General features: G+C 38.0%; 1 protein-coding gene across 25 annotated transcripts in view; it reads right to left on the bottom strand.

Moving 5' to 3' along the window:
- Positions 1–27,589, bottom strand: part of DOCK3 (dedicator of cytokinesis 3) — a 291,232-nt gene that overhangs the window by 60,210 nt on the left and 203,433 nt on the right. For 20 of the 25 annotated variants that reach the window (XM_078385469.1, XM_078385474.1, XM_020788721.3 and 17 more), the window contains 9 exons: positions 26,737–26,885; positions 20,691–20,776; positions 17,641–17,667; positions 17,424–17,519; positions 16,306–16,366; positions 14,937–15,030; positions 12,221–12,369; positions 7,789–7,875; positions 6,272–6,376 (listed from right to left, as the gene is read on the bottom strand). In XM_078385469.1, coding sequence (XP_078241595.1) covers positions 6,272–6,376; positions 7,789–7,875; positions 12,221–12,369; positions 14,937–15,030; positions 16,306–16,366; positions 17,424–17,519; positions 17,641–17,667; positions 20,691–20,776; positions 26,737–26,885 — 854 coding nt within the window. The remainder of the gene's footprint in view (positions 1–6,271; positions 6,377–7,788; positions 7,876–12,220; positions 12,370–14,936; positions 15,031–16,305; positions 16,367–17,423; positions 17,520–17,640; positions 17,668–20,690; positions 20,777–26,736; positions 26,886–27,589) is intronic. The other 5 variants (XM_078385476.1, XM_078385471.1, XM_072989789.2 and 2 more) reach the window with 1 other exon arrangement.

A 27,589-nucleotide genomic window follows, 5' to 3' on the forward strand; every position in this document is an offset into this window, starting at 1 on the left:
GAGTTGGATTTTTGGTAGCTAGTTGTTGAAAAGAGAAGTTTGAACTGTATGGGGGGTAAATGATGCAGATCCAGTCCAGAGCAGCCGCTTGCAAGGGCTGTGAAACAACTGAAGATTGATGAGTTTGTAACAGCCAACTGTCCTGTGAGTAACCTTGCTACATTACCTATGGCTTCCAGCATTATCACTAACAACAAATTTGCTTTGCTGAGAAATGAAACACTCTCATCCCCACCGGGTGCTCGTGACTTATCTGCAATTTCTACACCTTGTACTCCCCTTACCCCCCAAAAAGTACAGTTCTCCTCTGAAAGTAACCATCCTAACTTTCTAGCTGAACAATGTCTCTTAACAGCTCAAACAGTAATAGCCATCTTTGAGAACTTACAACGGGTCTGCAATCAAATGAACTCAGTTGAAAGTGCCCTGGGGAAACTTACTGAGACCCTTCTTCAATCAAAGGATAATACACAAACCAGGGGATACAAAGAAAGGGCGGATAGCAGATTTAGCAGTAAAGATGGCATACAACAACCAGCTCCACAACAATTGACTTTCCAAATGAAAAGGGAGACAAAGTCCTCAAAGATCTTTCAGAGCACTCAGGTGATATTACAAATTGCTCCAATTGACATCAACAGAAAGAGATGGGAGACACACAGATCAGTAATGATCTCCTTGAGTCAACTGTTAAATTTAGAAGCGCAGAAGATAGACCTCAAGAATATTCGATGGCTCCCACACAAGTATGGTCATAAAAGAGTTTGTCTCACCTTTGAACATGCTGTGATCCTTCTCATTCTCCTAAAAATGAGAACTTACTTGGCCAAATTTCAAATTACTCCCTCAAGAGTTTTCTCTGAACCAATGACTTTGCCCTCTCTATGGAGCAGACCTACTTCTTTGATCCCTGAGAGCAATCCTCAAAGAGTAACCAAGGAAGACTTCAATTTTAGATCTGATTCCAATGCTGGGAAATCAATAAGGGTACAGGCAAAGAACTTAACAATCTCCCCCTTATCTGATCACAGGTCTTCCCTTTGTAATAGAGAAGAAACTCAAGCTCCCTTGATTGACCTTAGCAATAAATGGGAGGAAGTCAAAAGTAGTGTTGCTTCAGTATGTAATAAGACCATATCACTGAGAAGTTTCCTAATAACGGATGACTCAGGCTTATAAGCCAAAGCTGCAACCCTCAACCAATATCCAACAGCAAATGGTGATAACAGTTTGATACAAAAACCTAAGCAAGATCCTAAGCAACAGATGGTACCTCATCAGGATATCCCAATTCTGATTTCCTTAGATAGTGAAGAAACTGAAAACAACAAAGGACATCTCATATATGGGGCTAGTTCACGAGAATTATTTGATTCTGAATTTCGAACATTAGCCATCCTGGAGAAGGTCACAACTACTCAACTTAGCCATCTAAAAACTGTATCTCAACCCACTCTACCACAACACAGCACAAATCAATCTGTAGACATGCATCACCCTGGTTTGACCAACATGGCTACATCTTTTAATCTTAACACTCAGGATCCTCCCCTATCTCCTGAGCTTATGGAGTGACAGAAAACTATAAATGACACCATCTCTGTTCTGTCATGGAATATAGCAGGATGGAATGCAAAGAGCAATGACAATTCCTTTATCAAGTACCTTTCCAAGTTTGATATCTTACTGCTGCAAGAGACTTGGGCACTAGGGGAAATTGAAGTGAATGGTTACTCTGCCCACCAAATGTGCCACTCCCAGTGAAAAGAGCGGCAGAGCTAAGGGTGGCCTTCTTATATTGGTTTCAACTAAGCCCAATATTATAATGACCAAACTTCCCTCCCTTGATCAATTTGCTGCAGCAGTGAGGGTCAAATTTAATCAGTACAATAGTGTTCATCAATGTATATTTACCACCACAGAGACAGAACGCCCAGATCGAATGGATTTACCAAGACCTACAATCCTATATTCAAACCTTTTGCTAACTAACAATAATCAAATGATAATTGGGGGTGATTTTAATGGCAGATTGGGTACAAATGACTTGGCTCTTTATGCTGCTTATAATTTAGGCTCCCCTGATGGATTACACTTCCCCATAGTCACTAGGCGCCTCTTTAAAGATACCATCAGTAATTATGCAGGCCTTAATTTGGCACAGCTAGTTTATCGGCTTGACCTACACATATTAAATGGAAGTACTTCAGGTGACATACCAGGGGAATTCTCTTTCTGGTCGGGAACGAGGATGAGTACCATAGATTACATGATTGTCAGCTGTAACATACTGAATACTGTCATCAATCTGGTGATCGACAGTAGGATTGATAGTGATCACCTGCCATTAAAATTGTCCCTGAAGTTACAAGAACACCACACTCATATTGAGAAGGCCTTGCCTATGAATCCTGAGATGATACTAACCAACTCCAGGATCAAATGGTCAGGAAAGGCCACAATTTATTTTACTAATCTACTTAATAACAATCAGTTCTCTGAGATCCATTCCACCTTTCTTTAAGCGAGCCCAAGTAGCAACATAATTGCGCTGTATGAAACACTAATAAATAAACTAGTAGACTTAGCTGTTTCAAATAACTCAACAAAAACCCATACTAACAAGCGCAGGTTCTATAACTGGTTTGATAAGGAGTGTGTTGATGCAAAAAAAATGGTAATTTCAAAATTTAAACAAAATAAAAACAAAAACCTATCATTAATGGAAGTGGAGGAACTGCTGCAACTTAAGAAAGGCTATAAGAAATTAATTAAAAAGAAAAAAAGGGGAGCTCAACAGATACAATGGGAAAAACTTATCAAAGCAGTCAGGGGGAAAGATATGAAATCATTTTGGGAATCCATAACATTGACTACTGATAATCCTTCAGTTAGGATGAACTCTTATATTAATGCTCGAGTGTGGGAAGCCCACTTCCATGAGCTTTATGCCAAAAGAGACAATCCCTCATTTCATGGGAGTCATTTATATATGAATCTACCAGAATGGCACTCTGTATCAATCTCTGAAATAAAAGACCTTGTGAACCAACTGAAAATTGGTAAGGCCACAGGCTGTGATGGTATTCCTCCCAAACTCATTAAGAACAACTGTGAATGGTGGGCCCCAATTCGGGCAAACCTTTTCGCTTATATAGACCAAAACACTCACATGCCATCGGTATGGAGCACAGCCATTATTATCCCCATTTATAAAAAAAGGTTAAAAAGACAATCCAGCTAATTATAGGCCAATCAGTTTACAACCCATAATTAGTAAGCTTTATGCCAGACATTTATCATGGAAATTGATAGATTGGATGGACTCTGAGAGTGTTTTGGCAGATGAACAAGCTGGATTTAGATATGGTAGATCTACACAGGATCATGCCCTTATTTTAAGGCACCTAGTAGATAAGTACACTAAGAAGCCCCAAGGGTCCCTATTTGCCGCTTTTATTGATCTTAGATCGGCTTTTGATTTAATTTCACGAGATAGGCTCTGGAGTAAGTTAGAGTCTTCCACAATAGATCGATGCCTTCTGCTGCTTATGTATAAGCTGCATGAAAATACAACACTCAGAATTAGATGCAACAAGGAAGGACACTTGTCTGATAAAGTTCCAACCAATAATGGTACGAAGCAAGGGTGTATATTAGCTCCGTTGTTATTTAATTTCTATATCAACTCAATAGTAACGGCACTCAGCCATCCAGAGTTCCATCCCCCCAAACTAGCCAATAGACATATATCACTTCTGTTATACGCAGATGATGCAGTCCTAATTTCACAGACACCAATAGGACTAAAGAGAGCTTTACACACTCTTGCACAATACTGTAAAGAGGAAATGCTACAGATAAATTACTCAAAGACCAAAGTTTTAGTGTTCGCTCAGAGGCCCAGGATCTATAAGTGGTTAATAGATGAGCATGAGATAGAACAAATTAAGGCTTATAAATATTTGGGCGTTGTTCTCCAATATAAAGGAAATCAAAAGGCCCATGTTAACAATGTGGTACAAGCAGCACAAAAATCTAGCCTTGCTATACTAAAATTCTTCTATTCAAAGGGAGGTCAGTACATTCCAGCTGCACTAAGATTGTTTCAGGCCAAAGCCCTTAGTCAGCTTTTGTATGGAGCACAATTGGGCCCCTATTCTTCGTTTATCCAGTTAAAAGTAGTTCAATCCAAATTTGTGAGGGCTATATTACAAGTTCCAAGAGGGGTATCCAATGCAGCCCTCAGGCTTGGAAGACAGGAAGGCCTGGCGTCCTCTGGTCCATGGGGTCACGAAGAGTCGGACACGATTAAACGTCCAAACAACAACAACAACAACATGAATTTGGTTGTTTAGTGATTAAATTGTGTCCGACTCTTCATGACCCCATGGACCAGAGCACGCCAGGCCCTCCTATCTTCCATTGCCTCCTGGAGTTGGGTAAAATTCATGTTGGTAGCTTTGATGACACTGTCCAACCATCTCGTCCTCTGTCATCCCCTTCTCCTCTTGCCTTCACACTTTCCTAACATCAGGGTCTTTTCCAGGGAGTCTTCTCTTCTCATGAGATGGCCAAAGTACTGGAGCCTCAGCTTCAGGATCTGTCCTTCCAATGAGCACTCAGGGTTGATTTCCTTCCGAATGGATATGTTGATTTCCTTCAAAATGGATAGGTTTGTTTTCTTTGCAGTCCAGGGGATTCTCAAGAGTCTCCTCCAGCACCACAATTCAAAAGCATCAATTCTTCGGCGGTCAGCCTTCTTTATGGTCCAGCTCTCACTTCTATACATTGCTACTGGAAAAACCATAGCTTTGACTATGTGGACCTTTGTCGGCAAGGTGATGTCTCTGCTTTTTAAGATGCTGTCTAGGTTTGTCATTGCTTTTCTCTGAAGAAGCAGGCATCTTTTAATTTCGTGGCTGCTGTCACCATCTACAGTGATCACGGAGCCCAAGAAAGTAAAATCTGTCACTGCCTCCATATCTTCACCTTCTGTTTGCCATGAGGTGATGGGACCAGTGGCCATGGTTTTTTTGATGTTGAACTTCAGACCATTTTTTGTGCTCTCCTTTTTCACCCTCATTAAGAGGTTCTTTAATTCCTCCTCACTTTCTGCCATCAGAGTGGTATCATCTGCATACTAGGGGCTATGATATCTCAGGAACTGCCTCTTCATGACTAGTGGCTATGATATCTCAGGAACTGCCTCTTTCCATAGGAATCTATCTAGGCTCTGCTTTAATAACACATTGATATAGATACTGGGGGGTTCCGTTAACAAGTTTGCAAACTATTACCAACAGCTTATTTTATAAATTAGTTGTTTTATATTTTCCCTGTCGTATTTTATTTTTAATAAAATGACAAAAAAGAACAAAAATCCAAGCAACCTGAAAAGACAATAATAGCATTAAGATTACAACAATACAGTAGTATTAATACATATAGAAAAAACTAACACTGTTTCTTCTTTGTTATCCCCCCACTCCCAACTTAACTAACTTACTGGAAATAATCTACTTCTGAACTCTGGTCTGGTGTCAGACAAGTATCTTTTTATTGTCACTAACTTTTGAAAGAGGACACTTTCAACCTTTTAATATGCTGAATTTTAATAAGGCTGCTTTACTCTCTAGAAAAATAGCTTAGGTTTGTGTTACCTATAGCTCAGTATAATTTTAAAGTTTCTATTATCAGTGCCCTTTTATAAAACTTTTGATGCTGTGATTTTGATTTGCTTTGTTACATTTTTGTAAGATGCTTAGAGAGTAACAGCTGTTTGATGACTGACTGATAAAATAATCAATAAATCTTGTGCATCAAAGTAATTGATTTACTTTAATTCTGAATGTAGCAATTTTTCAGCTATCTGTCCACTTTTTTTAACTTGACCTAACACGTGGCATTACAAATGGAAATACAGAATGGGATTAGGTCAGTGGAAATAAATGCTATATAAGTCAGTTAATTCTGTGAATCTATGTCTGGATCTATGGTACTTTTCCACATAAGCTTTTGGTATTTTTTATGTGTCTTCAAAGGGCTAAATGAATTGCCTATACTCCCTAGCTACAAAACAACGATACAATAAATATCAAGCACAGAAATAATTCCAACTTTTTAGTTCTATTTAGCAGTTGTATTCCTAATCCTCATTTGACAACGGACAGAGCAAAAGCCTGATATTTCCTATTTCTTAAAAACACACAAAATACCTTAATTTGTAAGTGTTAAATCACAAAGTAATATGTTTGTTGAATTGCCTTACCCGAAGAAAAAAGGGAAATTTCCTTCCATAAAAACCAACTCTGAAAAATTCAGGTTCAAGCCTTTGCTGTTCCATTATGTTGTCATAATAGGTAGCTTCCATTTTCTGTGGATACAAATATATATATGATTTGAAATCCTGTTATAACAGGAGAACTCTAGAGCTTAACACACCTGAAAACAACTTTTTGCATTTATTATGTGCTATACATGGAAGATTTTCAAACCACACTAATTACGTCATCCAAAATATGCAACAATTAGTTTTGCATGTCTCGAAGATGAAGCAAAACTGTTTTTGAAAGGTAGGATTCCACATGAAAGTACTCTTGATCTAACTCTCTTGAATATTAAAGTATAATCTTATCTACAGTTACATGTGCATTATTACATTTTAATCAATAGCAAGAATAACACCTGCTGTTCTAAAACGAACAATGCAGCTCTCAATAGAAGATTGCAACTGGTTAAGAAGCTGTCAGTTGTCTTGTTTTATACTAGTTTTGTGACTTTGTTTAGGACATGGATTATGAAATATGATTTTCACATGAGAAACTATGTATACAGTTGAATGTTGGAGTATAACTTGCAGCCATTTCTGCCACTGTTTTCAGTGAAGAGTAGGTTTTTGTCAAAAAGAATCTGAATGGCAGAATTAGGGAAAGCACCAATACAAAGGAAGGTGGGATCCCTAGTTCAGACATTACATTCTATAATAAGGTGTCAAACAAGGAATAAAATACATATAAGCCTAATCCCTTCTAGTTTCACCATATATATATATTACATTTGTGAATGTGCCTTCTGTTTTTAATCTTATTTTCCTTAGCCAGGCCTGGCCTAAGACATCATGTCTGCCAACTGGTTTTTGATACCACAATATAAATAATTTACAGTATGCTGAGGGAGGCAACTTCTAGGAACACATTTTTCAGAACAGCTTCCTGGTTTTCGCGAAGGCTTTCACAGCCAGGATCTAATGGTTGTGGGTTTTTCGGGCTCTTTGGCCGTGTTCTGAAGGTTGTTCTTCCTAATGTTTCACCAGTCTCTGTGGCCGGCATCTTCTGTCCTTTGAAGATGCCGGCCACAGAGACTGGCGAAACGTTAGGAAGAACAACCTTCAGAACACGGCCAAAGAGCCCGAAAAACCCACAACCATTAGCTTCCTGATTTGTTTCCTTCCTTCCCTATAAGGATGTTGTTACTGTAAGACAGGGTCAAGGACTGTTAAATATGGGGGTGTGGTCCATTCAGCAATCTATTTTTCTGAGAACTGGAAAACACTAGACTTTTTCTTTGCTTGGCTTGTGACATCTTAAGACAAGTAAGCCAAATGGAAGCAAGGGATATGAAACCTAGCTGCGAAAATAATGACAAATAGTGTGTAGTTGCTTAATTCTCCTGCTTCCAAAGTACAGTGTATTTCAGGTAAGAGGTTTGTAAGAGAAAAAGCGTGGCAGAATTTATAATGCATACTGTTAAGCAAAAATTCAAATTGAAAAGGATTATTTCACTTACGCGAATCCAACTGAGACTTTGATAATCATACAAACTTTCATATTGAATAGCAAGCTCTCTGCACAATGGGATTCCAAATTCCCAGCTCTGCAAAAGGAAGATCAAAACCTCAAACGAAGTCGGATATTCACAGACATAAAAGTAAAAACATGGATACAGAGTTTAATAGTTTAGAACTGCTTCACCTCAAGGGAAGAATAGACAAGGGGGGGAAATGGTACATTAAGGACTCTCTTATCAGCTCTCCCTGTACTTCTTAGCTAGGCAGTGGTTCAGATTCTGAGTGAGCTCTGCTCTAGGCAACAGGAAGAAGCCTTTTGGAGAAAAGTTATCTTAGCTCAACTAAGAGGGACCATCCTGGGCCAGAAACTCTCCTCACAGAAATAAACAAGCCAGCAGCCATTTAATAACTATATATTACTTTATCTTCCTTATGAAAAGGAAATTGAACTAGCAGGAATATCAACTAGCAGGATGGATTTGAGATCACTTTCCTAAAAAAGGGGGGGGAAGAAAGAGAAGCCACAGATAAATCTACAGTACATTCTTTGTTCTTTTTAATAAACACAAATCACTGTATCTTATTCATTCAAGTTTGATTTAGGTAAGCCCAGAATTGGATTGTGCTTTCCTAATCACTTTGTGTGGTTGATGCAAGGCAACTGTCAAGGTATTGTAATTGTATAGGCCTGAACATGTATTAAATGGAACATTAATGAGCTGTCATAATGAACAGCTGTGTGACTGCTGAGTCACTGTGACAGAGGAGAAGAATGATGCAATGTCTGGAGAAGAGGTGACACGCACATGGAGAAGATGATGTAATGCGTCCTGTGATTGGACAGAAGAAGCTGTGTAACTGTATATAAGTGAACAGAATGAACATGAATGTATCTTCTCCTTCTTTCTCTTGCTGCTATCCTCTATGCCAGTTTGTCTGTTGATTGCCTGCTATGCCAAAGTGCTGCCAGTTTGTATATTTGTATATATTTGTATAATAGACGTGTCTTGTTACAGAAGAAGAGCGTGTGTGTGTCTTCAATCAGATAACTCTGCGTATTATTGCAGCGCGAAGCTGACAGCAACCTCATCCAAATCTTAAAGTATTCTAAAGTATCATATCATCTGCTTGGAACCAACTCCATTTCATTAATCCTCAACACAAAGATTTGCAATTGAGCTTCAGGTTCCATAACAATGTCTACTGAAACAAGTCGATTTTGTAAACAAGCCAGACATGTTTCAGCAGACCCATGCTGTCTAAAAATTCAAGGATACTTTGCACATACCAGCCAGTTACAATTCTTAGACTGTTTCCTCCGTATCTAGGAAGTAATAGTATCTGGACCTCTTTTTCTGGAGGGTTTTATCTTCAAACTTTCCCCTCTTACTTTCATGGCTTTACCATAACAGTCTTATTACTTATTTCTCTGCACTGGTACTCACAATCTTACTTTCCCCAAATAAGTCTTAAGATAATTTTGACTGGAGCTTAATGCTACCAGTTTTTCCACATCATTAAAAAACACTCCAAAACATAAAAGATTATTGCAAAAATATTTATAGCATTTGCTACTATCTTACACGTCTGTCCCTCTAATTCCTTCAGTCATGGTAGAATTATTCTAGAAGAGGCCACTCATATGACCTTGAAAACCATGGTTGTGATCTTAATAGATCTGAAAAGCTTTTGGTCCATCGTCTTGTCAAACTGATTCCTAGACATCTTGCTACCTTCTGGTGGTCAGCTGGAATTTTTGGAAATAACCAATGCTCTTTGTTTCTGTTACTGTGAAAATCTTTGAAAGGAAATTCACTAATGCTGGAGGGGAAAACCTGACTCTCATTTATTTTTCTTTACAGACCACAATGATGTATGTTTGGTATTTCCAGAAGATAAATGGATGGGAGAATACCCTGACTAAGGCATATAACTGGGTTTCAAACATCCCTCAAAGTATGAACACCAGTTCTCTCTGTGGTGCTATCCAGAGCTTAGAATGTCCAGAGGTCTGTGCTACACAAGTGTCAAAATGATATTTATTTATTTAAATATTTCCAAACCATCCATCGTGGCATAACTATTTTTAGGCAAATACACTAAATATAAAATGTATGAAATGCATTAAAATGTTGTACCAGACTATATAGTATACAGCTTAAAAGATGACCCTAAGGGACGTGGTGGTGCTGCGGGTTAAACCGCAGAAGCCTCTGTGCTGAAAGGTCAGAAGACCTGCAGTTGTAGGATTGAATCCACGCGATGGAGTGAGCCCCTGATGCTTGTCCCAGCTCCCACCAACCTAGCGGTTCAAAAGCATGCAAAATGCAAAATGCGAGTAAATAAATAGGTACCATCATGGTGGAAAGGTAATGGCATTCCATGTCTAGTCGCGCTGGCCACGTGACCGCGGAAGATTGTCTTTGGACAAACACTAGCTCTATGGGTTGGAAACGGAGATGAACACCACCCCCTAGAGTTGGACACGACTGGACAAATTGTCAAAGGGAACCTTTACCTTTTACCTAAGCCTAAACAATACCTCCACTCAATCAGTCAATCAAAACTTCCTTTGTTCATTTTATCAGAGTCAGCATCAGCACCCTTTGCATTTTTGATAATTATTATTTCTGACTCCCCTGAATTCTATGTGTTGCTCTCTTGCTTCACTGCTAACTCCTAGGCTGAATCCTTATGTTTGGTGCTGTTTTATTTCCTGCTTTAGTATTTTAGTCACTAGGTCTATCTGCACATTCTGTTCTGGTATATGATCAATTTCCTCAGACACCTGCATTAAAGCTTTCATTTTCTTCTTTTTCAGTACCTGGAGAATAGATCTGAATGATGATTATACTGACAGCCTTTCCATGAAGACTGACTAATACTAACATTTAGATATTACACCATAGCCCATAACTGCTTGTACTACATCATGCCTCACTATTTGTGCCACAGCATTTCTTCCAAGTTGATCATTCCCAAGGTAAACCACTTTGCAATTATCTGAATGAAAATGTTCTATTCCAGTCAATTTTAGTTCATTTACATGAAATATTGTGACATTTATATTTCAATTTTTTTATTTAAAATTCTCCAAGTTATCTGTGCATTGTAGCTTTGGAGTTTCACGTTTATGCATATCACTAGTTGAATGTCCTGTTGGCTTCATTAAGAATAGCACTACTTCTCCTTCCCCAATACAGTAGCTAGCCAAGAGACCCAATAGCTCTCATTTTAAAATAATTTCATTTTGGATTGTCTCATTATAGGATTCCTGAGAAGTCAGAAATAGTTTACCATTGCCTTACTTTGTGCACTAATGAAAAAAAGTTTGCTTCCTGTTGTCAGTGAAAGATCCTCTGCCAGTGTAATATTCTACTATTGCTCCTCTCCCACAGAAATCCTTCAGGAGTTTTTCTCCCGTTACCAGTGGAATTAACAATTCTCTTCTGCTGCTGAAGAGGATGTATTTTAATCTGATGTCTCAGCTTTGACCATCTGATCTTGTGTGACCTACTAGGAAACTACACTCTACACTCCTGATACTGTTGCTGTCAGCTTTCCTGACATATTTAAATGCCCTCACCATGTTAGGTAGGCATCCTTCAGTTTCAAGAGAGTACAGTAACGTGCTCTGAATATAGATCTTGTAACAGCGTCTAGTGAGGCTGAGAAGGCCAATACGAGTGGAACAATCCCTTCCACACTGAAAACAATCTGTCCCCTGTCTAGCTCCCTGATTTTGCTGCTTTGGGGAGTGCCTCTTTGCCTCGGCCTGCTGAACAAGTGCCTCTTGAAAATGGGAGAGGCCGTGATGCACTGCTTGCCTCCAGGCTGAATGCTCAGACGTCAACATTTCTCATCTGTTGCGGTCCATTCCTAAGGCCTACAGATCCCACTTCCAGATATCCTTGTATCACAGCTGTGGTCTCCCTCTGAGGCGATTTCCCTGCACTAATTCTCCATACAGGAAATCTTTTGGAATCAGACCATCAACCATTCTCACAATATGCCTGAGCCAACGTAGACGTTGCTATTTCAGTAATGTATACATGCTAAAAATTCCAGGTCATTCTAGGACTACTCTATTTGGAACTTTGTCGCACCAGGTGATACCAAAAATGTGTCAGAGACAATGCATATGGAACATGTTAACCTCCTTTCCTGCCGTGCACAAAGGGTCCAGGACTCACTGCAGTACAGGAGAGTACTCAGAACACAGGCTCTATAGACCTGGATCTTGGTATATGCCTCACCATGTTAAGATGTGCATCAAAGAGGGGGCCTAACCTCATACCACAAAGAATTAGTGGGAGAGGCAGGAGAGAGGGAAAGATTCTGTGCTGCTATGCAAGGCTTTCTCTGTAATATCTAGTTCTAGTCTTTGTCAAAAGTAACAGCAATACAGAAAAATATTTTTAAAATGCATACTTTGCCTTTATTAAAATAGTGTATAATCTTCCGGCAAAGATTTTCTTTACGTTGCCACTCTGTCTGAGATGGATAATGCAGAAATTCTCGAAGAGGCCTCTCCTCCCATTGAAGCAGTTCACAGTACAAAAGTAATGTAAAAGCAGCTTCTGTGAAACACCAAAAAAAAAAACCACTAAGGAAAAATGTTCAACAACAACCATGTTTAAATATTTTAATATGCAAATAATCATTGACACTGTGAAAACTATTTCAAGAACATTCCAATTTGGAGCACATCAGAGAATTGAAACTATGAAGGAAGTGGATCACTAATCAGACTGCCATGAATGAAAAAGAAAAGTATGCTGATATATTTATTATTCATGTTTTAGTTATATCTATAATTATACATTTATTTATGACACCTTGACTCCATAACAATGTTCTCTTATTGATTAATAATTGAAAAATATAAACAAATTAAATACAAACAGAACATAAAACCTTACATAAAATTTAAAAACTAAGGTAAAATACAACAACAAAACTCACAGTAACATTAAATGAAAGACAGACTTTTCAAACTGAATGCACAGGCTATATGAATTATTTTGAAAGCCTGAGTGAACAGGAAGGTCTTCACTAAGAATATCAAAAGGGTGTATCTTCAACTCATAAATACCATTGCCTAAGGCAAAATGTAGGAAATGGTAATGATCTGAATGGATAATAATGTGGAAATAAGTGTCCGTTAGGTCTGTCACAGCAAACCAGTCCCCCTTCTTGAGAAGCAGTAATATTGTTTGTAGCGTCACTATTCTGAACTTCCCAAAGTCTATGAAGAATTTACATCTTTCAGATCCAAAACCTCCATCCTTCTTTGGAACCATGAAATAACAGGAGTTATTTAAGAGTACAGCTATTTCAGTACGTGTTGTAGGTCTAAAGAGATCTGTTGGGGGAGCGATATGAATTCTAAGACATAATGTTCAATTATCATTCAGTCATGGTTAGTACAGTGGTGCCTCGCATAGCGATGATAATCGGTGCAGCAAAAATCGCTGCAAAGCGATTTCGTCGCTGTGCGATATTAAAAAGCCCATAGGAATGCATTAAAACCCCTTCAATGCATTCCTATGGGCTTCAGACTCACCTTTAAACGAAAATCCTCCATACGGCGGCCATTTTCACTGCCCAGTAAGCGAGGAATTCATCCCAGAAAACAGTGGGCGGCCATTTTTTTACCTGGTGGCCATTTTGGAACCGCCGATCAGCTGTTAAAAAATCATCGCTTTGCGATGATCGGTAAGTGAAACAGGGTACTGATAATCCCAAAGCGATTGTTCCCTATTTAAAACATTGCAATGCGATCGCAAAAGCAATTGCAAAATCTTCGTCGCTATGCGATTTCATCGTTAAATGGGGCGCCCGTTAAACGAGGCACCACTGTACTCATTTTCCATTGGCTGCAACTATGCTTATGTAAGGCAGATTGTACAGTGGATTCTGAGGAGAATGAAGATAGGGAAGATAGGGAAATGGAACATTCTCTATTGAGGCTGTTGATACTAAGGTGTCCCCTTGGCCCTGTGTCAGTGTGGATTACTGAGTATCCATTTTTCTGAGAATCTTGCAGAAGGAGAATCAAATGGGATTTCAAAATCAGCTAGGGTTTCTCAAGAAGTGATGACCTTGATATCAAGCATCCTCATTCCTGCCCAGTTAGTGACTTTGAAGTTGGCTCTTTTTGTCTCTGTACTGGTGACCTTGATGCCAATTACATTTGCTCCATTAACCTTGATATGGAGCATCTGTGTCTTTGATCTGGTAATTTCAAAGTGGGGCCTTTGCAACAGTAGGGCAGTATAGGGAAATACAGTGATATGCTCAGGTGAGAACTTGGGTGCTTCTCTCCCTCCATCCCTGAGTAATCATAGATATGTAAAACATTTCTATGGTGAGGTGCACGCTTTTCACAAACATTCAAACTCCATAGTTTGAATGTTTGTGACTCCATAGATGATGGATGTGAACAGTCTTGGCTCCTTGTAGTGAAGAAAGCTTACTCAAGGTGTGCTGTATAACCTGGCTTCACTCTTGAGACTGCCTAAAAGGCTGACCTGAGGCATGCCAAATCTTCCATTCTTTATCTGCATACTTAGAGGGAGATCTGGGTGCTGGTAGCTGATTTCTTGGGAGCCACTGGTTACTCTTTTAGCCTCTTAGATTTCTGATTTGGTTTAGGTTTTTTATATATATAAATTAGGATGACTCACCGAGAAGATCAATGGAAAGATGAAGATGAACAAGAACATGAACAGCTAAGAAACTTTCAATAAACTTGAAAAAATTAGGCTTTAGACAACACTCCGAGAAGTTTCTTCAGCGGTGGCTAAAGGAAACCTATGCTGTTTAGCTTTCAATATTGTCTTTTAATGATGTAAGCTATCTTGGGTCCTTTTTAAGGAAAAAGACAGTAAAAATATTTTAAACAAACAAACAAATCTTAGGATCTAGAGCATGCACACTGTAGAGGCTGCTCTAACAGTATTTTGCTTTAAGGTCTAGTATGTTCTGAGGTGCAGAAAAAACCACATGTGTGATTCAAAGAGACCATGATGAAGAACATATGTTCTCTAAGGCTTTACAATGCATAGTTAAAAATACCAACAGTGGGCAGTAGATACTATTCAGTAATCTCTGAAAAAAAAAACCACATTTATTTTTTACCTACCTGTGTAGTTTTCAGCCTGTAAGTGCATATCACACAATTTGTGGATGTAGCGAATATACATTTCCTCCTTGTTAATTTCAGATTTATAGAAGTTCTGAAATATGAATTTGGAAGATGGTTTAGGTTACTGTTAGCAATAAATGCATTACATTTTATGAAAACAAGTGACAGTCTTGATCCTATGAATCTTTGAATTCAGTCTCTGTCAAGGAGGCACAATGAGGGGTGAAACGCTCAACCTCTGGCAAATCTCATAGTATTATCTTTTGTGCCAGTATATTCATAGTTTTTAAATTCATCACTGACTCCCGCAGAAGCTCTACAGTAAAAGGAACTAGAGGAATTTTGATTCTATGGCCAGCCTTATCAAGAACAGCCATTGCCCTTTATTTTGGATTGCAAATGCTAACATTTGTATCCCATTTTTCCTGAAAATAACCTTTAAAGCTACTTAAGACAAATTAAACAAAATCTTAAGTAAATAAAATTTATACTCAATAATGAATTGTAGGATTGGGAAGTGTGTAATACAGATCAATATATAAAACAGCAACAGCAAACATACGGTATCATCTACTTAGGGAGATAATTTAATATTATCCACTATTAAAAACTGGCTAGTGTTAAGCACTATTAGCTGCAGATTTTGTGAGCTACCTCCACATATCTAGTGGAGGGCAGATAGGAACAAGGACCAGAATACTATTGTCCAATGACTTTCCAGTACAGATCTAAAAATTTCAGATGTGTTCTGGAGCTGAGGTAAACAACTTGGGAGGATCAAAGAAAAACCTTCACTTCTGGTTTCAAAACTTCTATTTTAGGTTTTAAAAGCAAAACAAGATGTGTGAGTTAGCCTTAGTTTATCATAGGTTTGTGTCAAAAGCATGACTTTCCATGCTTTCTTTCTTTTTAAAAAAGGAGCATGGGACCTTTTTAAAAAAGGAGCATGGGACCTTTAAAAAAGGAGCATGGGACCTTCACTGCATGAACCAGTGACAGATCATTACCCCAGTTCTAAATCATAAAATTTCTGGGATGAGTCAAAGTCATGCCAACATTTATTAAATGGAAATTAAATTGGTGACTATATGCACTGTGGCACAAAAATACTTCAAATCAAATACGACCTACTAGCTTTTCCTCTGAAGGAACTGCATGCCCAAAACACATCATATATTTTGATAGTTTCATATAAAAGCAGATTGAACTTAATGGCAGTCAATAATTCTTCAGCATTCACTGCTGAAGAATTTTGCTGAATATGTTTCTGCTTTGTTAATTTAAAAAAGGGCAGAAAGGATCCTGATAGTATGATCAGCCAAAACAAAAATAAAACAAAACAGAAAGAGAGTGTGTGTATTCTCACCATCAGGTTAACGGTGCAACCAATTTTCTTATTTTCTGTTTCTTCTCCTTTCATACAGTCTCTGAAAAGAAGAGATCATTCTTGAAACATGCAAAATTTCAAAATGTATGCTTGGGACAAACAGATTACATTTAAGATTAGGGAGAGCTGGGACATGCATAGTTCTTAAAAGCACACCGGAACAGCTATTTATTTACTACATTTATAACCTGGCTTTTTAAAAAGTATATTATTTCTTATTTTCATTTGTATGCCACCTTTCTCCCAATTAATGAACCCAAGGCGGCTTTACCTCCATGGAAATGAGGCAGTGTACTAATGTCCCAAGGAATCACACAACCAGGCACCAGTCAGAGTTATGCCTTTGTAGCTTCAATAAAATTGCTGCATTACATGCCTAGTGTTATGAAACAGGACAGCATTGTTGCAGAAGAAATGGAAGGCTTGCCTTAATTATCTAGAATTTTCTCTTATTTTTTTCTTTTAAAATGTGATAAACATAATACAGAAGAAAATTGGTTACAATGGAAAATACTGGAAAGTGGCCAACGTATTAAATATCTTTGAAAGAGGAATGGGTAGAAAAGAGATCTGATATACTGGAAGATCTCTAGGTGATTCAAGTAAGAACATCAAGGATTTCTGATTCACAGTCATCTTACAATGGCAGCAAAAAAATGACTCCTATCCTAAACTATAATACTGAAATGAAGAAAGTTTAGGGTAACCTAGAGAGGGTTTTAAGTGTGGAAGGCCTGCAGCCTTTGTTCAATTCTTCAAACAAAATATTGCTGGGCTAAGAATCCTTTATTTCTCAATGTACATCTTTTGCATCACGTTCCAAGTGATGGATCTGAAGGTTTTCATGAAAAAAAAAGTAGATCCAGGAAGTCTGAAATCTGCTCATCCCTAATATATATGCATCTTTGGTTGCTAACATGGAAAATATGAATCTTAATGAATAAGTTTCATTATTAGGATTATTGGAATATTAGGATTTTTTTCTTTTTAAGGTCACATTTTATCTTTTTAAGGGCTTACGGCACATGGAAGAAGTTATCTTTCTTATCAGTGTTATAACAGACACTATATAACACCCTTTTGAATTACCAAGTTACCTGTAGTCAAGGAGGCGCTCCATTAGACGTGTAACCGATGTAACAAAAGAAACACCAGTCTCCCGCCAAGTCTCTTGCTCAATCTTTTCCAGAAGGCTGCATGAAATTAAATAGTGTGTAAAACTTTCTTGAAAATATTACAGAGACTCAATAGCCCTGGCAGTAATTTTAATACCTAAAACACTTCCACATAAAAACTAAGCAATCATCTTCTTACCTGGGGTAAGGCCCAAAGAGTTGGGTTCTGATCCATGTTGCGTGAAGCAAAAACAAGGAGATTATTTGACTAAAATAATACATTATCACTACTTCCTGCCAAGAAAATATACTAGCACTGGAGTATACCTTCATTTTGCTAGTTGTGGACTGAAAACTGGGAAGACAATTTTGGAGGAAATTTAAAACAAATGCATCTTTTCCTTTTTTGTTGAAGGGGGGCACATCTAATATTGAGCAGACTATTTCTGTCCCATAATTCTCTATCAAGCTAACACATTGGTAGAGGTCTATCTGAGCTTCATCCATATGAAGAAATGTAAGCAGTCATCAACAATACTGTCTTTTCTTTGTTCAGACCTTTGCTAATATGACATCCTATGTGCTTCTTCCTAAATAAGTATATACTTCTGTCCATTTCTCAAAGAGCACAATCAATCAAACATATGCATAAGAAAAACAGTAATATTTCGTCTTTACTTTTATTTTTTTCAAAGAACTGATGGTGCAATCACATTGGCAAAAATGCAGGAAATGATATGGGTCTGCGGTGGATTGATCCACATTTTTTTCCATTGACCAGATGTTGCAAATAGAAATAGAAATCAGCCTGGAGTTCCCCCCTCCAACCCCTTTGTTTTTCCCTCTGCTGCTGGGACGTCTTTTAAAAAAATGAATCCATGCACATGAACTGATGTAGAATAAAAAGGCTGGATCTTTGCAAATAGTACCCATACCTGTTGTGACTAGCCCTTCATAAGGGAAAGAGTTAACTGCCTCTTCTCAGCAGTATTTGCTTCCACATACTTACAAAGCAAAGACCCAAGCCCATCAACAACACTCAAACAAGACAAGCAAGTTTTAACAGATAGGGAGCAAATGGGCAACCAATCAAGCAGCTGAGGATGGCTGAGGATGATGAAGCAATATTTCCAGGAAGGAAAATGAGATGATGGGCAACCAAAAGTGCTGGCATGATTCTTTCCGCTGCCCATGAGTTAGAAAAGCATTCTGCCTCTTTTCTTAGCTGTGTTTCCAAGCAAGCAAACTGGGGAAAACAAGTGAGGTGGCAAAAGTAAAGATCCTGCACAAGAACAGTTTTTAAAAAACAATTTGATGTTAGCACTATCGTGCTACAACATCTAGATAAAAAGGAGAAAGAGAGTGAGAGAGCAAGAAAAGGAAATGAGGAGAAAATTGGCACTCTCCCCTTTTTTACAGCTTATTACAGCTTATTAAGTAGCTATTCTGAAGCTGTGCCATCTACTGGGCTACAAGAGAGCTACATCAATGAGGTGGACACATGCTGCAAGTAAGTCTTTCCTTCTCTTTCTGTATATGGCCAGTTAATTCAAACAGACCTGTGGAAACCCTAATTCCCTCATGTGACTTCAAAGCAAGTGAATTCATATTTCCCTTGCTATGTATTATTATTATTATTTATTATTATTTATTATTATTTATTTTATTTATTTTATTTATATCCCGCCTATCTAGTCAATTAAGACCACTCTAGGCGGCTGTAGTTGCACCCTGAGTAGCACAAGCATCATTTTCTTCACATTATAATGTAGCACACAAAATTCACTGTTTTTTTCTTATTTCAGTTACTGATAAAAGCCAAGAACAACTCATATTGGCATATTCTCTGCCTAAAGTCAGCTTCTATGTAAGGAATTAATGATAACAATATTTTTTTAAATGATAGCTCACAGCATTGAAAAACTTTAGCTTTGAAAATGTCATAACAGCCTTGAGAGCTTTTTCTGTTTTACTAAACCAGATGCCCTTTCACCTCAGCCATTAAAATTGGGTCATTGTTGCAATGCTTGATTTCATAAACTAAATTTGGTGTACAATCACAATAGCTCTATGTGGGGATGACATGACTCCTTATACATTTATGTTGGCCTCTAATATTCTTAACATCCAGGGTGGTGACAATGACAGCTTTTGCTCCTGGCTTCAGTTCTAGTGATGATTACCTTATGCTCCATAATTTCACCTAATTTCAATCACTTGATTTCAGAGATAGCTGTCCAATATGAGGATGTTTCTGCTCCCAACAGTTCTGTTGAAGCCTATTTTGCCCCTGAGGACTTTCCTCAGATTTCCCTTGCCAAAAGATCATGGATGAAAGCCAACCCATATGTTTAACTACCAGTATTCTAATTTATTCCTTCTCCTTGGAACTCTGTAGGCTGTATCTACTAGTCATGTTTACTATGCACAAATACTTTTAAAACAAACCAACAAAACCAAAGCCAAAGCTGTTGTGGGAATCTATCTTTGAAGCAGAGCTTTCAAATTAGCATTTTATAGAAAGCAATTTTTGGCCTACCTTTATTTTTTCAGATTATCTATAAAGTGTGGTTTCATCTAAACACTCTCACACAGAGCAAATACATGACAAAAGGTCACATTCTGAGCCATCCTTACAGTAAACACAGATCAGTGGTGGATTCATAAAATGTTAATATTTACATTTTGGGCCTTGAGCAGATAAGAAGTGCTTGAAGCAAGATTTGTGGAAGGGAAATTACAGGCAAGCCTCCACCACTTCTCGATTTCCTCAACTAAAATGCTAAGAATATTTAAAGAAATCTCTCGCCTTCTGGCCAAAACATAGGGACAGCATCTACTGGAAGTGGCCTCTTGTCAAAAGAAAGAGAAAATCCCAGAAATAATGCAGGAATCTTGCTATCTATCATAAAAATATATATTTAACATGCAGTGAACAAAGAAGAAAATTCCAAAGAAACCTGTGAACAGGACTGAATCACAGAATTGTTCAGTGCACATTTTAAGTGTAGGTACATAGATACTGTGCTACCTCATTTTTACAACTAATATACAACAATATAGGCATGCTGATTTACTTAAAAGTTCCAAGTCCTTTTAAAATTAGCCTATTTGAACTGAGATTCATACCATATTATTTTCATTACTCTTTTCTACACTTTTTCTTTTCTGTTTCAGTCATCACCCTAAAACCTTTACATGTGCATGAATATGCATGAAGATCAGGAAGGTATTAAGAACAGATCTTACAGCAGACTGAAGAGCTCCCGGTAATTCTCATCTCCTTTTCCTTCTGATACCAAACTGTCCAGCTTATCAATCAATTCTGCTTCCACCTGAATAAAAAAGAAATAATTTGTAAGAAAACAGTCAGTTTTCTGAACTGTAAACATGAAAAGTTATCAATATTATATGTTATGGACCATTTCTCATGCTCAGCACAAGTACGATTTTATGAAACAATGGATAATTTATAAATGGACAATGGACAGCCCACTGTGAGGAATTTGCACAACACTTTGAAGACAAAGTTACTTGGATCCATTCTGATTTGGATGTTGCAGTTGATACAAATCCTGCGGATGTAACCATTTTTCCTGCTTGTCCTGTGTTTTCCTTCTTGTCCTTAGAGAAGTTAAGTCCACCATGTGTGTGTCGATTCTTGCCTTCCTTGCTTGTAAAAGTAGCCAGAGGGAGATCGGGCAAGTGGAAAAAAGGACTGGTGAATGACTCCTTGCAGCAAGATAGAGTTCCAGCATATCCAAAGCAGGCAGTAGTGACACTGCTGTTGAACTACACTATACTTGATAACTATAACCCAGAGTCTTCTGTTTTTGGGCAAAGTGCTTGAGTATGTGATGGATTCTCAGATCCAGGGGTTCCTGGATGACATAGATTATCTGGATCCATTTCAATCTAGTTTCAGGCCTGATCATGGGATGAAGACAGCTTTGATTGTCTTGGTGGATGTTCCAGCAAGAAACTAGATAAGGGAAGTTTGTTCATATTGGTTCTACTAGCAGCGTTCAGTACCATTGACCACTATATCCTTCTGGACTGTCTCTCTAGGATGGAACTTAGAGTAACTGTTTTATGATGGCTCCAATCCTTTTTGTAGGGATAAACTCAGAAGATAGTGCTGGGGGATTCCTGTTGAACACCTTGTTCATTAGCTGTGATTTCTCCCAGGGTTCTCTCTTGTACTTCATGCTATTTAACACTCACATGCAATTGCTGGGAGAGGTTGCCTGGAGTTTTGGACTTTGGTTTAACCAGTATGCAAATAACATGTAATTGTATCTCTTCTTTCCACCAAAGAAGCTATTCCTGTTTTAAACCAGTGTTTGTAATTGGTAATGTACTGGATGAGGGCAAACAGATTGAAACTTAAACTAGACAAAATAGAAGTGTTCCTGGTCAGATCAGGGAACAGAGATTCAGTCTGTGCTGGATGGGGTTATAGTTCCTCTGAAAACTCAGGCTTGTAGCTTACGAGTATTCCTGGACTCATTCCTGAGCTGAATGCTTGGGTCTCTGCAATGGCCAGGAGAGTATCTGTAGAGTTAAAACTGATGTGACAGCTTTGGCCATTCCTGGAAATATCTCATTTGGCCACGGTGACACATACCTTAGTTACATCCCATTTAGATTACTGTAATGCGCTCTATGTCTGGCTGATTTTGAAGACGGTTTGGAATCTTCAGCTGCTTCAAAATGCTACAGCCAGGTTACTGATTGGGCCAATTGCAGAGAATATTTAACTCGTACGCTGCAATAGCTTCACTGGCTACTGGTCTGTTAATGGGTCCAATTTAAAATGCTTGTTATGATAGATAGATAGATAGATAGATAGATAGATAGATAGATAGATAGATAGATAGATAGATAGATAGATAGATAGATAGATAGATAGATAGATAGATAGATAGATAGATAGATAGATAGATAGATAGATAGATAGACAGACAGACAGACAGATAGACAGATAGATAGATAGATAGATAGATAGATAGATAGATAGATAGATAGATAGATAGATAGATGGACGGACGGACGGACGGACGGACGGACGGACGGACGGACGGACGGACGGACGGACGGACAGACAGACAGACAGAGATAAAGCTATCCTATAAAAATTCTACAAACAAAATTTATCTTAATAAATTTTATGAAATAATAGCACATACTGTGGAAAATGTTTTATTTCTTTTTTGTCCACAGCACTCTCTCACTACAGTATCCAACACATATTTTAATTGTGCAAAGAGCAAAACAGACTTCTTTCATTACTGATAGTTTGTTGCCTGGCTTTATTTTATTTTAATAATTTATTGGTAAAATAAAGAAGGGCATCCTAGTAAATAAATATATTATGTAAATTGTAAATAACATTATAAAGGCATTATATATGCCTTTATAATGCACTGAGAATAATATAATCCATTTTACCATTTCCTAGCTAAGTTTTTCCTTTACCATCACAAGGAAATTTTCCTTAGCAGATCATATAAAGTCTCTTACCCTTTCCAAACTTCACATTCTTCCAGGAAGACCAGGCAGATGTTATGTACCTATCCAGATCCTGCTATACCTGCATCTGTCCTATTTATTCTGACAAATTACTGTTACTTATACGAAGTGTTTCCTTCATTTTCCTGAATCACTTAGAACTACTTCTGGAAAAAGTACTATTTAGCTGTATCCTGATCCACCTAACAAGCCTTTCTAGCAGTTCATGATGTGCTCTCTTTTTAGAAACCTATTAAACAACAAAACATAACTTATTGCATCAGAAGAGCTGGATCTTCTTCCTCCCTGTACACAAAAACTGAGGTTATTATTTCACATCTGGGAGATACACTGGGTGCTCAGAAAGTAAGTGATGCTGTCCATTTTGTTCTTGGGCAAGTGTTATGGCATTCTCGTAATAATATTCTGCCTTTTTAAAAAACACAAATGAAGGAGAGTCCACCACCCTCTGAGGCAGGTTATTCCACTGTGAATAGCTCTCATGATTAAGAGGTCTTTCCTAACATTTAGCAGAAATGTTTCTTAAAATTTGAATCCATACCTGTGATTCTACTTCAGGATCTACAGAAAACAAACTTACTTCATTTTCCACATGATAATACTTCAAATATTGGAAGATATTTAAATGTTTTAAAATTGTTTTAAAATTGCTTTTAGTCTTGGTTTTTAATTTTTATATATGTTTCATTGTTTTTCAAATACAGTATGGCCTTTATCTGGTATTTTAAAACTGTTGATTATTGTATAGTTTTAGCTATTGTGGGCCACCTTGGATCTCCTATGGGGAGAAAGGCGGCATATAAATAAAATAAAATAAGATGGCTAGAGCCACTCAGTCTTCTGAACCATTCCTCATAGGTCTTGGCTTCCACATCTTTTACCATGCTTGTCATCCTCCTCTGGACACATTCCAGCTTACTGAAATCCTTCTTAATCTGTGATGCCCAGAATTGGATACAATATTGCAGGAGCAGTCTGACCAAAGCAGAATACAATGGTACAATTACTTCCTGTTGACACAGCCTGGTATTACATTTGCTTACTCCCCACCCCACCCCATTATATCACACTGTTGAGTCATATTAACTTGTATTTACGTATACTACTTCCAAGCCAGCTGTCACTTATCTTACATTTGCGCATCTTAACTAAATATAGAACTTAACTTTTTCCCCTCTTCAAACCCATTTTGTTTGTTTTGTCCCCGTTCTCCAATCTGCTAAAGTTGTCTTTCATCCTGATTCTGTCCTGTCTAGTACTAGTGACCCCTCCAAATGTGGTGTTATTTGCAATTTTGATGAGCATCTCTTCCATGCCATCTAAGTCATTTATAAAAACACTGAACAGAACTATGCATAGGACTGAACCCTTGGCACCCCACTGGTCATTCCTCTCCAATATGACAATAAACAATCTGTGGACATTGTCTGGTTATGATCCATCAGCCAGCTAGAAGCAATGTTAACTGTAGCATCTTCTAGCCCATTTTTCACCAGCCTGGCCACAAAGTTATCACAAGTGTTAAAAGCCTTGTGGAAATCAACCTCTCTTCCAAACCTGAGCTCATTTAGAGATTTTCCCTTCTTAACCTTCCCTCTACAAATACTGGCTATTCATTAGTATTTTTCCTTGGGGAGCTGCCCCACCCCTTCCATTTCTGATACCTGCTTCTTATAAATCTTAGCTGTCTGGAAGCTGTTTATGCAGCTATCCCAGTTTCCATAGATGTCTTCCACTTTTCTTTCTCATAGGAATTGTTTGTGAGTATGCCTTCAGTATCTTTTCCTTGAGAAATTTACATCTGTCACAATGTCTCCTCCCTTTGAGTACTTCTAATAAAGGGATAATATCTCGTATTTCCTCAAGCTTGACATTGGGTTTCATAAAGTCTGGTGGGCTCATTATGCTATACCAAGATAACAATTAGACAGGCATTTATCTCACAGTTTGTTCTAAGTTGGAGACAGGCTGTTTTGTTCCCTTTTCTGATGACCAGATAACATACATGCCATTGCAAGGTAGTCTATCTTTGACTGTTGTCTACTCACACCTTTTACGGCCCCTGTCAGCTATTTTTTCCCCTTCAGATGGGTTCAATCCATTTTGGATCAGTTCCAGTGTGTGTAATCACTGAGATCAAACCCAAGTGGCTGGTTGGCTGACTCTCCCTTTGCTGAAGCCACTTAAAGATATTGAGAAATGGAAAACTTCCTTTCTGCTCGCCTGTGGAGGGCAGGGAAAAGAAGTTTTAAAAATGGTTGTCAACCATCACAGCCCACCAGTGATGCTTTGAAATGTCTTTTATTTCAAAGCACTGCTGATGCATTAGCAACAATTAAAAAGAAACACAAAACTTCCTTTCCATTCCCCCTGCAGGTGAGTGGAAAAGAAGCTTTCTAATTTTTAAGATTCTTAAGTGGCTTTAGCAGAGGGAGAGCCAGTCAGCCACATAACAATCTTGAAAAATGGGAAGCGTCCTTACATTTTAAAGGGAAAGAAGATCAGTCTTGATCATGTTAAAAGGTTGCTTGACATGCAATGTGACTGATCCTTGTGTCCTTTCATGTGGATTGAAGGATCATCCAAATGACATATTGCACCTCAAACTGGCTATGTTTAGCCAGGATAATTTAGTTAACTAGTTCTACCTTGAGCTTCTTTCGTCAGCATAAGAAGCCCAACGAATGTATGGGCACTCCTATGATAAGTTCCCAATATTCCACTCTCATTGACAAGTTCTTCCTTGTCAGTTGGTACCAAATCAAGGACAGCTGATATAACTTCTTTCACCTTCTGGAAGATGATGTTTTCAGCAAGAAAAGTGAGATATTTGATTGATCTTACCCTTCTAAAGGACTTCCAATAAATAAACAGGTGGGTTGACGTCTCCTGTTACACCTGTTTCTCATATTTGAACCTTTTCTAATCTGGTCTAGAAAGGCATCATCCAAACTTTCAGCCTGATTAAGCAGTCTGTAGAAAAAAACCCTAGTGATGTCACTGTTTCTCCTTTGAGTTTTACTAAGATTCTCTCCATCAATGTTCCATGCTTACTTCATGGATTTCATAGTTGTAAGCATCATCCACATACAATGTTACACTTTCTTCCCTCCTGTTTAGTCTATTCCTTTAAGTTATTCTGCTGGGTAAGAAAGACAGACCCCTCCATTTAATCTTTATGTTGAAAGAGACTCAATATACAGTCTCTTATAGCTTCAGTGGGTGAAAGAAGAACTCATGGCAGTATAGCTTTGTTATAGAAATGAACAGGACTGCAAAGTTTTTATCAGGTGAACTCTGTAAACATATTCAATTGACTGTGATTACAGAACCCTATACAGAACAATGTATTCAATGAACCAGCCAGTCTAGAATGCCATCAGAAGCCATGTGACATTTGGGAGATGGACACATGTGAATGTCCATGTATACAGTTCAGCTCTATGATGGAGCAGGCAAATGCCTGCATAATGCTACAGTGACACAGTTAGCCCTGTATTCCCATACTCATCTTCATCTTCTTGTGCAAAGCAGTGTAATATAGCAACCAACAACAGGCATTAGGAATCTTTCCAGGGCATTAGGAAACTTTTCCACATTGTCAGAGGGGGGAATTACAGATCATGTACCTTGTGTAGCCCACAACACAAGCCTGATAGTTTAAAAGCAAAACATTTGTTCCTTGCAGATGTGAAAGCTATGTATACATCGGCAATGAAGAAAGAAGGATGGAGATATTGCAAGAGCTGAAGTTACTTTTTACCTGTTTGAAGTTGCCGTTTTTTCTCTGCTCCCAGTCCATCATGTCATGAAATATAGGGATCATGATGTTGCGAACCTCTGGCTGTGGGACAAGTGTGACTCCCAGAAAAGGACCAATCATTCCCGGAATAAAATGAATTTTGTGTTCCCCTGAGTAACAGAAAAATATGCATTTATACATGCAATGTCCAACATATTTCTTTTTGCCACTCTTTTATAATATCGCTGCCAATTTAATATATTCCACAATATTCTCATAAACTGTCAAGTCAAGCAGTGCAAAACTTAACCAACTGCATACCTTAAAAAGTAGTAATATATCTGAGTACACACTTTTGCACATTTTAAGCTAAAATTCAGCAAGAGAACCAGATCCACTATAGCAAAATATTAGTCGAAGAAAATATTTTTAAAATACCGTAGTTTAAATATTTAAGGTGCTCACTCTTACATTTGCTCTCTGTTCTTTCCACTTTTATATAACTTGCAAGCTTGACTATCATTATATAGTCACTTATCTTTGACTCCTATTCTGTAACTTCTGGAACCTGAGAATTTTCCCAGTATTTTTCTTAGTCCAATATTATATAAACAATCATATATGACAGAAATGCCCACTATATTCAGCCGACAATCTGCAATCCCAACTCAAACTATGCTGCTTCAGAATGTTTCTGGTGTTTCTAGAGATTACTGTACATGGGTTTCCTTTTGAACTGACAGAATGAAAGCAAAAGCCCTCATAAATGTTTGTGTGTGATTCAAGCTTTGGAAAGCTGGCAGTCTGTCTGTTGAAATTAGTATCTTTTGGGTTTTGTTTGTTTGTTGAAGCTCATGGAAATGGGATGGAAGAA

This window comes from Pogona vitticeps, chromosome 2 (genome assembly GCF_051106095.1).
Source record: "Pogona vitticeps strain Pit_001003342236 chromosome 2, PviZW2.1, whole genome shotgun sequence".
NCBI lineage: Eukaryota > Metazoa > Chordata > Lepidosauria > Squamata > Agamidae > Pogona > Pogona vitticeps.